We start from the raw sequence: 16,192 nt of genomic DNA on the forward strand, positions 1-16,192 counted from the left end.
ATTAGGGCGCCTTTACAACGTCCACTCCCAAACTCTCCCCCGAGTTTTTGTTTCTCCTCTTCCCGTACTTTTCCAAGACTCGCATTCCTCAAATCACAGCTAGTATCCTCCTCCTCTTGTAATATTTGTCTACACATGTTGTTATTGGCGTACTTGTTTTCATAGACCAGCAACTGCTGTTTTTATCGTTTGTCTTGAAGAATTAGTTGCTGCCTCTAAAAAGTGCAGGATCCTTTCGTTTGGGATTTGCACTCATGGCAGCAGTCTTGTTTCCACATCCTCGTTGCGTATGTCCAAGTCTATAAACGGCCAGGGTTTGCCTGGTCAGCTCTCTGCTGTGGATAGGCAAAGCTAACTAACCAGTCTTCCTACTTATGTGTATGTCTCCTAATTTCTTCACCAGGACTTGGTCAATGGCTACCGCTGCGTCTGTCCCCCAGGCTACTCTGGGGAGAACTGCGAGAAGGACATCGATGAATGCGCCAGCAGTCCGTGCTTGAACGGTGGCCGCTGTCAGGACGAGGTCAACGGCTTCCAGTGCCTGTGCCTGGCTGGTTTCTCAGGTAACCTGTGTCAGGTGAGCAACACTAAAACGTGTACCCCATCTCTCCTCTCCCTCTTTCCAATAAAGGTCCCATGTAATTATAGGTGGCAAAAGATGTGCCTTAATCCTGACTCTATTCTTTTACTCTCTCTGTCTCCGCTTTGTTCTGCCTTTTTCCTCTTTCTTGTGCTTCTGGCTGCTTTCTCAAAGATCTGCCTTTTATTTATTTTCCTTCGTCGGGGCGTTTAGTGCTCCGTTTCCTGGCAGGTCCTGTAGGGAGGATGCTGTGGGCTGTGCTGCCTTTCCTCAGCCTCCAAAAATGTTGGATATCACTTCCCTCCATCACTCACTCACATTTTTATTTATTTATCTTGTACCCCATTCCACCCCCCACCCCCACCCCCCTTTCCCCGATCCAGCTGGACATCGATTACTGCGAGCCCAATCCATGTCAGAACGGAGCCCCATGTTTTAACCTAGCCTCTGACTACTTCTGCAAGTGCACAGACGACTATGAGGGCAAGAACTGCTCGCACCTAAAAGACCATTGCCGCACCACGGCTTGCCAAGGTAAGAACTACTGTACACACTCACCCCTTTTCTCTCTCATTCTAGCTCTTTTCAGCTGCTCTCATCTTCTCTTTTACCCTGTGTACCTTTTTCGCCCCCTATCCGCACATGGTGTCCTTTCTTTTTTTTTTTGTCATCCCTATCGCACTCTCATTCTTTCTTTTCTTTTCTCTGTATCTCCTTCACCCTGCTTTCTTTCTTTCTTTTATTCTTTCTATCTCTCGGACTCACCCCCTCTCTCTGGCGTTCTGTAAAGTGATCTCCTTGTAGCAGGTCATTGTGTAGTTGCTGAGTAAGGCTAGCTTAGTGGAGACTGCGTGTTCCCCCAGGGGAGACATCAGTGAAAAGGAGGGCTCAGATTCACTTTCATGAGGCTTTCAGGCCTTTGTTGCCAGGACGGGCTTTTTGACAGTAACCCCTCTGGACAGCCGCCCTCTCTAACCCCCCCAACCCCACCCCCCAACCTTCCCCCACTTCCTCTCTCTCTTGCCCCAGCTCTCCTGAAAATCTGGCAAACTATTCACAGCTCTGTGTGTGTTCTCGGTTTGGTAATGACTTGGTGGGATTCCCTGTTTTTTTGGTGTGTGTGTGTGTGTGTGTGTGTGTGTGTGTGTGTGTGTGTGTGTGTGTGTGTGTGTGTGTGTGTGTGTGTGTGTGTGTGTGTGTGTGTGTGTGTGTGTGTGTGTGTGTGTGTGTGTGTGTGTGTGTGTGTGTGTGTGTGTGTGTGTGTGTGTGTGTGTGTGTGTGTGTGTGTGTGTGTGTGTGTGTGTGTGTGTGTGTGTGTGTGTGTGGATGAGTGTGTATTGGAGAAAAAGATTATGTGCATGTGTCAATGTGTATACAGGTGTGTGTGTGTGATATTGAGCACTGCGGTTGGTCTAACCTCTCTCTAAGTTCAGCGGTGTTTAAGTCCGCTTGGCAGTGGCTACGAACTAGACATTTTTGAACAGAGTCATGTCACACCATCTCACACTTTCCAAGAACAGACTGGGTAGATTTTAACAGCAAAAACCATCCCGAAAAAGATCCCAAATTGTCCAAGAAGCCGTAACAGCATCAAAAAAGCATCATCCTGCTTTGCTTCCCCGTTTCTGAGGATTATAGTGGTCTCGCCATCACAGAACATTAGGGAGAACAATAACAAACACAGACGAGCAAAATGCTCTGTTGCACATCGGAGGCCTCATGCGTGTATGCCTTTTGTCTTAATCTCTCTCTTTCTTTCTTTCTTTCTTTCTTTCTTTCTCTCTGTCTCTTTTTTGTTCTCTCTCTTTCTTTCTTGCTCGCTCTCTCTCTTTCTCTCTCTCTGTGCGACTGAACATCACAATGCTTCTGTTCTCGTTTTTTTCCCCCACGCAGTCATTGACAGCTGTACAGTTGCGGTGAAGTCTAACAGCACCCCCGAGGGCGTACGCTACATCTCGTCAAACGTGTGCGGTCCCCACGGACGATGCCGGAGTCAGGCTGGCGGGCAGTTCACCTGCGAGTGCCAGGAGGGTTTCAGGGGCACCTACTGTCACGAGAGTAAGCCCAACAAACAAACAAATAAATAAATAAACAACTGACGAGAGTAAGATAGAAAAACAAAAACAAACAATTGAATGCTAAATAGTAAGACAAACTAACACTATTGACTGGATGTGCAAGGGGAGAGGTGTGGTAGCTGTTAGTCTTTATTGGTCTAACTGAAGGGGGATTTTTAACTTTGATATAATGTGAAGACAGGACATTTCACATTACAGTGGTTTATGGACATGTCAACAGCACTGCCCTAACCCAAACAATATTTGAGACACACCTTCATATGTTCTAAACAACCTTGGTCGGATATGCATCCAAATTTTCATCTCTCCCACACTCTTTTTCTTTTTTTAACCAGACATTAACGACTGCGAAAGCAACCCGTGTGAAAACGGTGGAACGTGTATCGACAAAGTCAGCGTGTACAAGTGCATCTGTGCCGACGGCTGGGAGGGTGACCACTGCGAAATCAGTGAGTTTGATCTCTTCACTAGTATTGCTCTGTGCTGGGAGGGAGACCAGTGCGAAATCAGTGATTGATCTCCTCACTGGTATCTCTGTGCTGGGATTTCACAGGATGTACTTGTTGTGGTGATTTGTGCATGTTACAGAAGTACTTATCTCTTGCATACTTTTTCTCACCCTCTGTACCTCCTTCTCTTGCAGACATTGACGACTGCCGCCTGAACCCTTGCCTTAATAAAGGGACATGTCAAGACCTGGTGAACGACTTCTACTGCGAATGCAGGAATGGCTGGAAGGGAAAAACCTGCCACTCCCGTAAGAAAGCTCTCCTTCCCCTCTCTCTTCCCCGCCCTATGTTCTTTAGCCTCCTTTCTCCCTGGGTGTGTGTGTAGGTATGTTTGTGTAGTGTGTGTATGCAAAGGAGTATGTTTGTGTATACAGTGTGTGTGTGTGTGTGTTCTGTTGTTACGAAAACCTGACTGTTGTGGCATCACCACAGGTGAAAGCCAGTGCGATGAGGCAACCTGCAACAACGGGGGCACCTGCCTGGATGAGGGGGACAACTTCACCTGCAAGTGCTCCCCGGGCTGGGAGGGCGCCACCTGCAACATCGGTGAGTTTCGCACAACTGTCCTTCAACATACTGTAAACAACACAACGACCTCCTCGGTAGAGGCCATGACCTTTAACGGTGCCATTAAACACACTCATGCCCGGAGAGAAGATGTGTTTTTGGAGAGAGGAAACTGACAGCATTGCTCCGAAGACATTCCTGTGAGTTTTAACAACGAGGATGCCCTTTAAACCGATTAGACAGCATTTAGAGGCTTTAAGGGCATTAGCTGAAAGTGTTCCGCTAGTGCAAGAGCAAGAGCAAGGTGTTGGATTGCAGAGTCTCAACACCTGCCTGTCATACGAAACTCTTGTTTGAGGGCAGCGTAAGGTGAAGCCGGCGGGTACTGGCCACGGAGATGCCCGCACTGGATTCTTATCTCGCCCTCCATCAACACTCCGCCCCGTTCCCTTTTCATCAGAGCCAGCAAGCGCTGACACTAATCTGTCCCAAAAGCCTGATCAGACAGGTTATCTCCGCCAAAGTTTGGGGCGTTTGGGACCACTGATTCTCAAAAATAAAAACTGTTTTTTTCCCCCGTTTTCTTTTTGTCTCCCCCGGCTTTCTTGTAATTAATCTGCAGCCACTGTTATTGAGAACTTTTTTTTTTTTTTTTTAATAATAATAATGTTGCGAGTTGAGTTTTTGGGTCACGGTTCTCATGATCTGGATTTAAATTCCACCAGAGTGCCACCCTTCCCCTCATCTCCTCTCCCCCCTCTCTTTCTCTTCTGCAGCAAAGAACAGCAGCTGCCTGCCCAACCCCTGTGAGAACGGAGGGACGTGTGTGGTGAGCGGAGACTCCTTCACCTGCGTCTGCAAGGAGGGCTGGGAGGGCCTCACCTGCACAGAGAGTGAGTGCATCTCAGCTCAGGAACATGGCTACATACAGTACACCCAGCCCAACACACACATAGTAGATACCCCACCCCCCACCACACACACACACACACACACACACACACGACACCTCTAATCTGACCAATGAGGCAGGTGAGAGTATTTATGAGTAAGGTGATGATGTCCAGTTTCACTGAGGGAAATGGAGGGTGAGGGACCAGTAGGGTTGGCTGGGTGGAGTGTAAGAGTGGGGAAAAGAGCGGAGACAAAACTAGACAGGAGGAGGTGGCCGAGTAACCTTTATTACTTCAGCCGAAAGTCCCTCTCTGTGTTTGTTTTTTCTTCCATTTCTTTTCTTCTCCCTCGCTATTTTTCTTTCATGCCCTCTGTCTTTCCCCTTCATCTCTCTTCCCTCTCTCTCACACACATACCGGCTGGACGCTGTAGACTGCTGCTGGCCATATGAGAGAGAGATAGAGAAAGACAGAGAGAGATAGAGAAAGAGAGAGAAAAGGAGAGAGAGAGGGAAAAAGTTTGAAATGAGGAAAGTGGAGACAGATGTTCTCCCCCTCCCCTCTCCACCCCTGCCCCATTCCCCCCCCTCCCCTCCGATCTCCTCTTTCCCTTCCTTCTTCTCTTGCTGTACTCCGGCATCCTAGTGTGCCTGCACTGGGGCAAATATGGATTCCTAACCATTTCTGAAGGGGAAACAGGGGAGGGGAGAGGTGGAGGGAGGGGTTAAATAAAAACCCATTTCAGAAGCAGAGAGGAACAGAATGCAGTATCTGTTAATGACAAGGAATTATCAGCCATTCCATCCGCACAGGCACAGACGTGTTCTCTGTTGTGATCTTGTCGTCTCAAGTCATACGTGTGTGAAATAAAACAAACTTACTCTCTCTTTCTTTCTTTCACTCCTTCCCACTCTCTCCCCTCCCTTTCTCTCTCTCTCTCTCTCTCTCTCTCTCTTTCAGATACCAACGACTGCAATCCACACCCATGGTAAGTCCAGGCAAAACATTTCCTAGAGCATTTAGCTCCTGTAAACACAAGGCTGCAGCTGCACACTGTTTTCTCACAGTCGGTGCATTGCAGTGTGCAGTGTGGCGGTGCTGGGAAGCGGCCCCTCCCTTCCCCACTGTCATTCCAAGGGTGCACTCCGAGTCAGCAGCGGGCGGCTCCATTGTGCACTCTGCTCATGACTTACAGTTCAACTGCTCTCAAGCCCTCCAGGCCTTTTCAGTTTGCTGCTCGTGGGTGCATGTTCATACGTCCTTTAACTAGGTAAATAAATGGTGGTGTTCCTTTCCTCCAAGGGAAAGGATGGGGGGGGATTCCAGAGTAAAAGCAGAAACGTTTGACACTTTAGTATGACTCATGCTTTTGAACTCTTGTGGTCAGAGGGAGCATGTTCAATTTAGTTTCCTTCAAATCCATCAGGAGGATTATTCACACTGTACTTTGACTTTGGCGCTGTGTGCGTGTGTGTGTGTGTGTGTGTGTCTTTTGGGTGGTGCTGCTGAACTGGGACTGACCCTGGTCTCCTTCTCCCTTTTCAGCTATAACAGTGGAACATGTGTGGACGGAGACAACTGGTACCGCTGTGAGTGCGCCCCGGGGTTCGCCGGTCCAGACTGTCGCATAAGTAAGTCCCAGCCTTCCCCTCTCCCCTCGAGTCACTGTCCCCTTTCCTACCCCCTCGCCCCCCACCCTCACTCCACTGTCCCCCTCTGGCAAATGGCTTGATGATCCTCTAGGATCAGCCGATCATCCATGTCGGATCCCTCCTCTATCCCAGTGCTGGACGATGCTCCGTTATGAAGGCAGCTCTTGCAGGGGGACTAGGGAACAGCCATAGCCATAGGAGAACGCAAATGGAAGGTCTAGCCATCCAATTAGTTCCGCTCGCCAAACCCCCAGTGCGGCGCAGTGCTGCTCTATGGTACTCCGGCTCTCCCCAGGCCACCACACCTTCTCCGCCTCTGGAGGGGGGACGAGGGAACGCAGGCTTACGAGACCAACCATTACTCGTCTGCAGTCTCCAGGCGTTCCCAACCAAACCCATCAGTGGGTATACGGCTTTTTATTAGGAGTTTGTTTTTTTTACAACCTGTCTGTCTGTGACAGTTTTTTTTTTTGAATAGCATGTTTGTGTAGCCTGGCAGGCCATCCTATATCATTGAAATGTATAGTCTGGAATTGAACCATTCACCTCGCTTAATCCAAGGGGCGGGCAGAGAATTGTCTTTCAAACTGCCTAGGCATGCAATAGGCCAGCGCTACGACCAATCAGAACAAAGAGCAGGATGACGTGGCCAGAGCGATGAAAACAGTTACCGTATCCGGTTGGCAAAACGGCAAATACATCCTTCTTCGAAAGAAATGACTTAAGTGCATTGTGTTGTCCAACTCCTCCAAAGTTGACGCCAACGCCGATTCAAACAACCGCTCTTCGTTCGCCATAGCCACCTTCCTTGTTGCTACCGTCGCAGGACTGTCGTCTTTCTGTTAAGCCCGCCTTAAGACTCTAACAAAATAGAGCGCTGTGATTGGATGACGTCCACGGCGTCAGCCAATAGAAATCCCTATGGTTTGATACTAGACGTACAGGCTGAGCAAATTAATTTGCCGCCGCTAGGGTGCGTCTAGATTTCTAGGCTAATGTTTGTGGTAACAGACATGTACAAGGAGCCAATTTAAATGGTACGTTTGATTTTGTTTCCCAGGCCTTCGGTATGCGCCGCACTGCATGTCTGGATTGGGAGTGTCAGACTTGTTCAGCTAGTTCACTAGTCTTTAATTTTAATTTCCAACAGTGTGGGATGGTGTGACATTTCCACACTGAGAATCTCGATCAATGGTGGGAAAATTAGAAATTTCAGATGACAAATGATCTAGATTATGTCAACAACACTTTTTTCACTTCAGTAGAGCTCTTTAGCACCCTGTTGACTTTGCTCTCAGCCCTGACTGTTGAGGACAATTGATAATGTGGGTGGTTGAGTGTTGGTGATTGTTCAGTAAGGTGTGTCTAATAATCACCTCCTTACCTCCTTGACTCCTTTCCTTTTCAGACATAAACGAGTGCCAGTCTTCTCCCTGTGCTCCTGGCTCCACCTGTGTGGACGAGATCAACGGCTATCGCTGCCTGTGTCCATCTGGACGCACCGGAATACAGTGTCAGGAAGGTGGGCATCACTGATCTCATGGTTTTCATTGTGGTTCTTGGCTATTAATGGGTTCCATGTTCAAGCGCATCTTCCAATAACATTAGTTGCAGTAGCACTTTTTTGGGTCTCAGGTGACCAGGCAAGTGTATGTGCGACGTGCCGGTCTCTGCCACCGTCTTGTGCTATGCTTAATTTAACAGCCATGTTTTTGTTTTCAGTTACCGGTCAGCCTTGCCTTATCAATGGACATGTCATGACGGACGGCAGGAAGTGGGAGGAGGATTGCAACACCTGCCAGTGCATGAGTGGGAAAGTCATCTGCACCAGGGTACGTCAGACAGCCACTCTCATTGTCTCTCAAGCATCTCCTCCTCAGTCACTCTAACATGATCAAATGTGGGCGCAGTGGGAGGCAGATAGTCGTTTTATTCTTTGCTTTTGTTTATGTAAAGCACATTGACTTACCCCTGTGTATGAAATGCGCTATATAAATAAACTTGCCTTGCCTTTTACTTTTATCTTTGTCTTCTTTGTTGTGCAGATGTGGTGCGGCCCCAGGTCCTGTCGGATCAGCGGTAAAGGCAGAGGAGGGTGCCCCATGGGTCAGCAGTGCATGCCCATTAAGGAGGACCAGTGTTTCAAAAAGCCGTGCCCCGACCTGGGAGAGTGCTGGCCCAGCGTCGCATCGCCGCCACCCTCCAAATGCCACCCCGGCTCCGCTTACCAAGACAACAGCTGTGCCAACATCATATTCACATTCAACAAGGACATCATGCCTCCTGAGGTGAGTCATAGCTGCAGACAGAGACACACAGAGAAGGAGAGAGGGATAGAAGGATAGAGGGGTATAGAAAGAGAGAAAGAGGGAGGGTGAGAGAGAGATTGAATTATGGGAATTGTGGCCACATCCTCTCTCTCCTCCTGTTTTCTCCCTCCTCCCCACTGCCCTAATTCAATAGTGCATGCGGAGTAGTGGGCCATGGAAGATCAGGTTCTCTTAAGACCCCGGGATGTGCCTCGTGGGGAAAGTTTTCCAGCCAAGCAGAGGCTTCTCTCTCTCTCCCCCGTTTTTTTCTCTCTCTCCCCCCTCTTTCTCTCTCTCCCCCCTCTTTCTCTTTCTCTCCCCATCTCCTCGTCCCGTCTCCGAAGCCTGTGTTTTTCTTTTTGTCCTGTCTCCAGACCCCTCGTCCCTGGGCTACAGCATTCCTCCGCTAATATCCCGTGACTGCATCCCGGGGCATACCAAACCCATAATCCCACCCCACCACCCTCCCTACTCAATGCCAATATCCCGTGAGCTTGAGTCTCTGTAAGTGACCATGGGCGACTCTACACCAACCAGTCATAATTGGCTGGCAGGAGATGTCGAGCGGGCGTGACTGAGGACAGTGACAAATGCGTGAGCCTGTGGTCGGCCTGTCAACGGCCTGTGACCATGGCATAAGCAGTGCTGCCTTTGAGCGTGCCGAGTGTGGTGACTGGACAGAGAGAGTAGCCCTCATGTCTGCCTGTCTTTCATTTGGGCTCCATCATCCTCAGCCTCATCTTTAATAACTCAATTGTGTTTCAGTTTTTGTTAACTCGGTCACATCGCCCGATTCCGTGTCTCTTGTTTGTCATGCCCTCGCTCTCCCTCTGAATGCTTTGAAACCACTCTCCCAGCGGGCTTTTCCCTTCAAAAGCCCAGTACATCCCAATTCATTTAAAACCAAAAGCTTACCCCAGTGACTGGGTAAAACAGGCTGTGAATGTGGGGGGAAACAAAACAAAGCCAAAGTTGAAAGGTTATATCGTAATGTTTGAGTGCTCTGAAAACTTAACTGTGGCTTTCTGTTGTGTCGTCTAGGGCAAGAGCATTGAGAACATTTGCAACGAGCTGAGGAATCTCTACCTGGTGAGAAACCTGTCCGTAGAGCACTCGGTGACCATCACCTGTGAGCCGTCGCCTTCAGCGAGCAACGAGATCCACGTCAGCATTGTAAGTCCATTGTGTGTGTGTGTGTGTGTGTGTGTATGTGTATATATATATATGTGTGTATATGTGTGTATATATGTGTGTGTGTCAGTATAGAGGGGCCGGGATGGGCAATAGGAAATAAATTCTCTTGAGTGCTGTGAAGACTTCTGAGGTCTTCTCTGCATGGATTGGACATGATTTTGTGGCACAATTTGTGGAGTTTTTTTACTCCCTCAAAAAGACAAAGTGGCCAAGCGAGTAAAACAAAACACCATAGGAGCGTAAAAAGAGAATCATGTTGCTCTACAGCAGACAGTGCTGCCAAGATTGCTCTCCCCTCAAAGTCCACTTTCTTATTCCTCTCTCTTAAGTCAACTGATGAGCCCAGGATGGACCGGAGCCCTGTGAAAGAGATCACCGACTGGATCATCGACCTGGTGAGCAAGAGGAATGGCAACAACTCCATCATCGCTGCCATCACAGAAGTCCGTGTGCACCGGAGACCCAGCAAAACCGGTGAGAACCCCCCTACTGTGGTCTAACGCCTTTGGCAAGTTCTAGGCAGGCACCCACAACTTTGGAAGAACAACAGAGAGTGCCGAGCGGAGCGGGGGCCTCTGGTAATGTTCTCCCAGGGCCCCCGGGGTGTTTTTTAGAAACCCTGGCCTTGGCCCCTCAGAGTAGACCACCTCCTTCTCCTCCTCAGTCACGGCCAGGTCATTTTCTCTCTCTTTTTGAGCGGAGCCTCACTCTCTACTCTCTCGGAGGAGCCCTGTTGCTGCAGGCTTATGCAGAGAGAAGTCTGGGCCTGGGCCTGCCAGCTGGAGAGGGCTTCAATTGGACGCTTGGGTCACCCTCAGTAGTGTCATTTATCAAAATGGCAGCAGTAGACCTCCCGCTCCCAGACTGCTAGTCGCCAGCTTGTCACAAAGCAAATTCTTTTTTCCTAGTGAGCGAGGTTAAAATGAGACATTAGGATCACATCCCCTCTTAATTATGTTAACTCTGGGGTTTATTCATGCTCAAAGTAATTTTCCTGATTACCGTTGGAATGCACTATAATTTGGCTTCCAACTATGTATCTGTCAGAGCAGGCACCAGGGCAGTTTTGTACGTCAGGCCTGATGTCTACACTGGTAACCTTGATATTAAAATGAAAGCTGAGGTCATCTCTGTTTTGTAGCAGACATTTCAGCTGTGATAAATGGCAGTTTGAGTCAATACTGAATGCATCTGTGTCTTCCTCAGACTACCTGGTCCCCTTGCTCAGCTCCATCTTCATTGTCGTCTGGATTCTGGCTTTGGCCTCTGCCTTCCTCTGGTGCATCCGTCGCCGCCGAAAACAGAGCAGCCATGGCAACACGGCAGCCTCAGCAGCTGCCGAGGACAACACGACCAACAACGTGCGTGAGCAACTCAACCAGATCAAGAATCCCATCGAGAAGCACGGCGCCCACACCGTGGCTATAAAAGACTATGAGGGCAAGAACTCCATAATCGCCAAAATTAGGACACACAACCCCGAGGCGGAGGATGAGGACGTGGACAAGCACCTGCAGAAGGCCCGGTTCACCAAGCAACCGGCCTACACGCTTGTGGAGAGGGAAGAGCGCACATCCAATAAAAACCCAAACTGGACTAATAAGCAAGACAACAGAGACTTGGAAACAGCACAGAGCTTAAACAGGGTGGACTATATTGTATAGCAGGCAACTGTGTTGTCATGCAAAAACCAAAACCCTACAAGCCCCCGGAAAACCCAATTCCGCCTTCCTGTTCCATGTTTTGGCAATTGGGACGAGGCCAAGGGTATGAGGGGATGTGTAGTTCTTAAACTGTTTCGTCATATTCTTGACTCTAAGGTTATTATTTGCATAGAATCCCTGTGTTAATTTAAGTTTTGACAAGCTGGTTTACACTGGCTATTGATAGTTGCTGTGGTTGGCCGGATTACCAAGTGCTGCATTTCACATATATGCAAAAAAAAAAATAGTTTCAAGTACCCTCCTGCCACATTTCAAACATTGAACAGGCGGATATGTGAGTGTATCTTGACATTATACCCCTGACACAGTGTATTTTGCAACACGTTTGCAAGTATTACTTTTTATATATATATTGTTTATTTTGACAAAAAGCTAAAAGGACATGGAGAGTCCAGGTTACGTAGAAGGGCTCTCTGATTGGTTCACCATGGTTACGTACAGAAAGTGCCCTTACAGTTTCACACCACAGCAACCATCAGAAATGAAAATAATAATGAAAAAAAAAAAACTTTATTATTTATTATTTTTTTTCTTGGGGCGGGTTGGGTCTGTCAGCAGTCGCTGCCATATGAAGAATTTCAAAGTGTCAATCTAGATCATTTTGTGTAGATATGTACATTTTCCAATTAATCACTGTGTATATTTGATTTATTAACTTAATAATCAAGAGCCTTAAAATACCATTCCTTTTTTATTTATATGTACTGTCTAGGTTTGAAGGTTTTGATAGCTTTGTAAGCTTACAGCTTTTTTTTTATTTTTGATGACAACTTTGTTTTGTGTTTCAAAATGCCAAAATTTATAAAAGACCAAACGTCTTGGTCTTTATACAAAAAAAAATCAGATGTGTAAAAGGTCTATCTTTCACATTCATATTGTCAGGACTTCTTTTTTTAAGTACGAAAAGCAAGTGAGAAAGGAAAAATAATCAACAGAAAATGGCTGCTTTGCCGTTTTTACTTATAACGCAGTGGCAGACAGATTGCTTGCCACAAATATAAGACGGCAATTGCTTTAAGGGAACAATAATCTTCAGCAGCTTATTGGTTGCCCACTCACGACAAACCCCATGACAAGCAAAACTGTCCGTCTGCTTTGTGCCTGAGGTAACACATGCTTCACTATGCTGCACCATTTCACTTCTCTGGCTTTAGATTGCATGACGTCATAAGCTAGGCATTGAATACTTGAACAGTAAAGGGGCCAATGGGAACACTGTAGAAAACTGCCTTGCTCTTTGGTAGTCTGTTATACGCTCTTTTTTTGCTGTGTACATGGACTGTTGTGTGTGTTGTTTTTTTTTTTTTTAAAAGGCTCTTCATTTAAAAAAAAAAAAAAGGCAAACCATCATATTTCGTTCATTTGTAAAAATCCTTTGAAACCACATTGACATTTTGTGTTCAACTTTTGACATTAGTGTTAAAACTTCAGAATGTTTTTTTTGAGGTGTTCCTGGCAATATTTTTTTTTTTTGAAGTCATATTTATTAAATATTTTGTATGAAAAGAGAATTAAAAGTTGTTCAAAATGGATTTGTCATTTGTTGTGCACTTTTGGAGATTTATTGCACTCCCTATATGGCAAGTTGCCCATCTTTGTGTTCAATTAAATTTTATTTATATAGTGCTAACAGCACTAAGGCCATGATTGACCAGAACTTTCCCTCCTAACAACAGTAAGAAACATTAAGCAGAAGAAAAGCAACAGGTAACTTAATTGTATATCTGTTACTGCAGAACTTCTTTTTTACTGATGCCACTTATTGTTGCTTTGAGTGGATACCATTTGAATGACAGTGATTTGAATTTTTGTTGTATACACAAACAGCTCAAGGGGAACCCAAGAGACAGGCCAGACCAATTTGTCACATTGGAAGAAAACCGCACCGCTATAGATTTTGTGCATGCATGAATTGCTCGTATACTGGTTAGTTTGCAAAGGGTTTGACTACAAAGAAAAAAACTTTCAGCATTTTTTTTATTACATAAACAATCAAAATAGTTGGTTACAGATAGTATGTGTGCCACTCTAATTAATTACAGCCAGATGCCCTTGCATGATGTAAGTACAAATGTATGGGTAAAAAAGACAGAGGTTGTTTGTACCGTCATGTGTTTATGAGAAATGATGTGTGTGACATGCAAGTGGAATGTTGACTTCTAATCATAAGCGTAAACGGAACTACGTCTTCTCACAAAAATTGTTTGGCAACAACAAAGACAAACAAACCATCCTATCCTGATCGCCATGACGAGCAAATAAGTTGGCTCCAGGGCAACAGACGAAAACTACTTAAAGGCATTTTTTGTATGTGAAAACACACAGAAATCAATCATAGATCTCTGCTAAAGCCTGAAGATTTGATATTTCAGACACATGGAGCCAGGGTGATTTGGGCTTCTTGCCATGGGCGTCCTCCGTGGCTCCTAGTAGTCTGAAATTCAAATCTTCAGTAGAAGATTAAGTCTTTAGTTCTTCACAGTACACGGTTTAATGTTTTGAGTATGTGTGAATGCGTTGTTATTTATTTACGTTTCTCATTTACAATTTGTTGGAACCAACTCATGTAGACTCCCATTCCAGACTAAAGTAATATGACAAAGACAGGGAAAACGTATGATACTGATTGTGCACGAGAGACATTTAGACTGAGTAAGTGTGTGTGTGTGTGAAAGGGAGAGGGAGAGAGAGATTCCATGACTGTGTGGGTGCATCAGAGACAAAGCGCAGTGTGCAGAGACATGCAGCAACATCCATTTTGCGTGGCGTCAGGCATCTTTACTGCAGCAGGCCCAGCTCCCTCAGGACTTTTTGGGCCGCCGTAGTCGAGATGTTCTGGCTGCGCTCTGCCTCCCCCCCTCCTCCTCCTCCCGCTCCTCCTTCTCCTCCTTGGCGGCAAGTCTGGAACCAATAGAGGAGCCAGAGGATACAGGCTTGACAGATAGGCCTCTCAGACTTGCGGCCAGCCTGCTCGAGTTTGTCTGCTCCGCGTTACTGACGCGGAGGGGGAGTCGCCCGGACTGATTACCATGTTCCGCCTCTTGTTCCACCTCTAGCACACACTCCAATAGCTGCGGAGAAGGTGGTGGTGGTGGTGGTGGCGAACAGGGAGAGGGTCCAGGCACGGAGCTCCTTGTTGAGGCCCTCTTGGAGCTGTCAGACTGCTGCTGCACCTCTGTGGTTGGCTCTGAACTCCCTCTGACGCAGAGACGCTTTGCGTTTTGCTTAAGCAGGCCCGCCTGTAGGCAGATGGCTCTTTTCCTGCTCCTGCGGCTGCCGCTGTTGTTGTTGCTGCTGCTGCTGTCATCCCCCACGCAGGGCTGGGCTTGTGGGGGAACGGTGGTGGTGGTGGAGGTGGTGGGGTCACTGTTGCTCTCCTGCTGCTGTGGGTTGGCAGACACTTTCCGGCTTGCGGTCCCCGAGCGCTCATTCCTGGGTCTGGAGCGAGGCGCCAGCACTTCACCTTCTCCCCCCTCCAGGCAGGCGCCCGCGGAGCTCGCCACCATGCCCCCCAGGAGCCCACCGACAACCACGCGCCCACCCACATCCCTGGGACCGGAGAGTGGTGGCACCACATCTCCCTGCGCCGCTGCGGACGAACTGGACAGGCTCAGTGCCTCCGGCTTGCCGTAGTTTTTGTTCAGTGGGTTAGGGTTTCTGGGGTCGACCTGGGCGCTTGCTTGCTTTACGCTGTGAAAAACACGGTAACAGCTGTGAGCAAAAGAGACCGACCTTCTGAAGTGTGTGTGTGTGTGTTTTTGTCTAAGCTCTCTTTATTGTCACGTTCCCAGCATTGGAAAAAGTTTTGTGTTGGATGGTAACTCACATCTTTTGAAGGGCGGTCCTCTTTGTTATTGCTGAGCTGTTTAATGGGTCTAGGGTTTCGCCCCGTCCGGAAAAATACTCCGAGCTGCTTTGTCCACCCTGTTCCTCCTCAAAAAAGACAAACAGCATAAAAAATGTTTAGAGCGAACTAAAAAATATTATGTTTGGCCACTCTTTGGAAACATTTTGCCTAATGACAAACCTCTGTCACAACTACACCACTTACAAAGCCTACCACTTACATACACTTCACATTCAGATCAACTGAAGTGACATGTTGATACATGGTTCAAGCAAATAAAAAAAAAACCTCTTTGTATTATTTGGAGATATTTGCTGTTGTCATGGGAGCAATCCCATGGGGTTCTATTTTGTTTTGTGCCGTCTCTGGGGCATAATCAAAGCAAAACAAAACAAAATCTAGAAAATAGGAGCGTTGGCTGGCAAACTGCTTTCTTTACCTTTAGCCCCACCGATGTCAAATGCCTCGGCAAGTCTGCCCACCATTTGATCCGCAGACACGTGTGTGTGTCTGTGACTGTCAGGGTCTAGCGGCATGTGTCTATAAGCACTCGCTGGAACCTATTATTAGGGTGCTGTTGTGTGTCTAAGGGGTCCCAGCAACAGACCCGAGCTATGAACTTATCGGATTTCTCTGATTGTAATACAAGAGCACATAAAAAATGGCTATGCTATAGAGCCTCCAGACAAACATAGCTTCACCAAAGCTAACACAAAGGATTAACCTGGCCTTTCATCCAGGCAACTTCAAAGGCCTCTTAAAATAATAATGTCTGTCAAACAGTTATGTGCCTAGGCGTGAGCATAGCAGTGGTAGGGACTGGCCCGAAGCGTCTTACTGAGAAGGCAGATTGTGAAACGTGTTGGAACTCTACCATCCCGGAGAAATGGCAAGGTAGC

General features: G+C 47.3%; 2 protein-coding genes across 3 annotated transcripts in view; one reads left to right on the top strand and one right to left on the bottom strand.

Annotated features, from left to right (window-relative positions):
• Positions 1 to 12,948, top strand: part of jag1b (jagged canonical Notch ligand 1b) — a 33,009-nt gene extending 20,061 nt beyond the window's left edge. Inside the window, exons 11-25 of one of the 2 annotated variants that reach the window (XM_076285493.1) lie at positions 404 to 577; positions 964 to 1,114; positions 2,474 to 2,638; positions 2,994 to 3,107; positions 3,302 to 3,415; positions 3,600 to 3,713; positions 4,451 to 4,567; positions 5,528 to 5,555; positions 6,113 to 6,198; positions 7,628 to 7,741; positions 7,942 to 8,051; positions 8,265 to 8,507; positions 9,570 to 9,701; positions 10,052 to 10,196; positions 10,929 to 12,948. In XM_076285493.1, the coding sequence (XP_076141608.1) occupies positions 404 to 577; positions 964 to 1,114; positions 2,474 to 2,638; positions 2,994 to 3,107; positions 3,302 to 3,415; positions 3,600 to 3,713; positions 4,451 to 4,567; positions 5,528 to 5,555; positions 6,113 to 6,198; positions 7,628 to 7,741; positions 7,942 to 8,051; positions 8,265 to 8,507; positions 9,570 to 9,701; positions 10,052 to 10,196; positions 10,929 to 11,386 (2,265 nt within the window). In that variant the 3' untranslated portion in view covers positions 11,387 to 12,948. The remainder of the gene's footprint in view (positions 1 to 403; positions 578 to 963; positions 1,115 to 2,473; positions 2,639 to 2,993; positions 3,108 to 3,301; positions 3,416 to 3,599; positions 3,714 to 4,450; positions 4,568 to 5,527; positions 5,556 to 6,112; positions 6,199 to 7,627; positions 7,742 to 7,941; positions 8,052 to 8,264; positions 8,508 to 9,569; positions 9,702 to 10,051; positions 10,197 to 10,928) is intronic. The other variant, XM_076285492.1, reaches the window with a different exon arrangement.
• Positions 12,949 to 13,419: 471 nt separating this feature from the next.
• The window catches only part of slx4ip (SLX4 interacting protein), a 54,793-nt gene continuing 52,020 nt past the window's right edge, over positions 13,420 to 16,192 (bottom strand). The window contains exons 7-8 of the mRNA XM_076285494.1: positions 15,273 to 15,379; positions 13,420 to 15,136 (exon numbers count right to left, since the gene is read on the bottom strand). Of these exons, the coding sequence (XP_076141609.1) occupies positions 14,248 to 15,136; positions 15,273 to 15,379 (996 nt within the window). The 3' untranslated portion in view covers positions 13,420 to 14,247. The remainder of the gene's footprint in view (positions 15,137 to 15,272; positions 15,380 to 16,192) is intronic.

Source organism: Alosa pseudoharengus, unplaced genomic scaffold, assembly GCF_046254945.1.
Source record: "Alosa pseudoharengus isolate Yale_2024_CS ecotype anadromous, Long Island Sound unplaced genomic scaffold, YU_APseudo_1.1 YU_APseudo_1.1_scf_15, whole genome shotgun sequence".
NCBI classification, from domain to species: Eukaryota; Metazoa; Chordata; class Actinopteri; order Clupeiformes; family Clupeidae; genus Alosa; species Alosa pseudoharengus.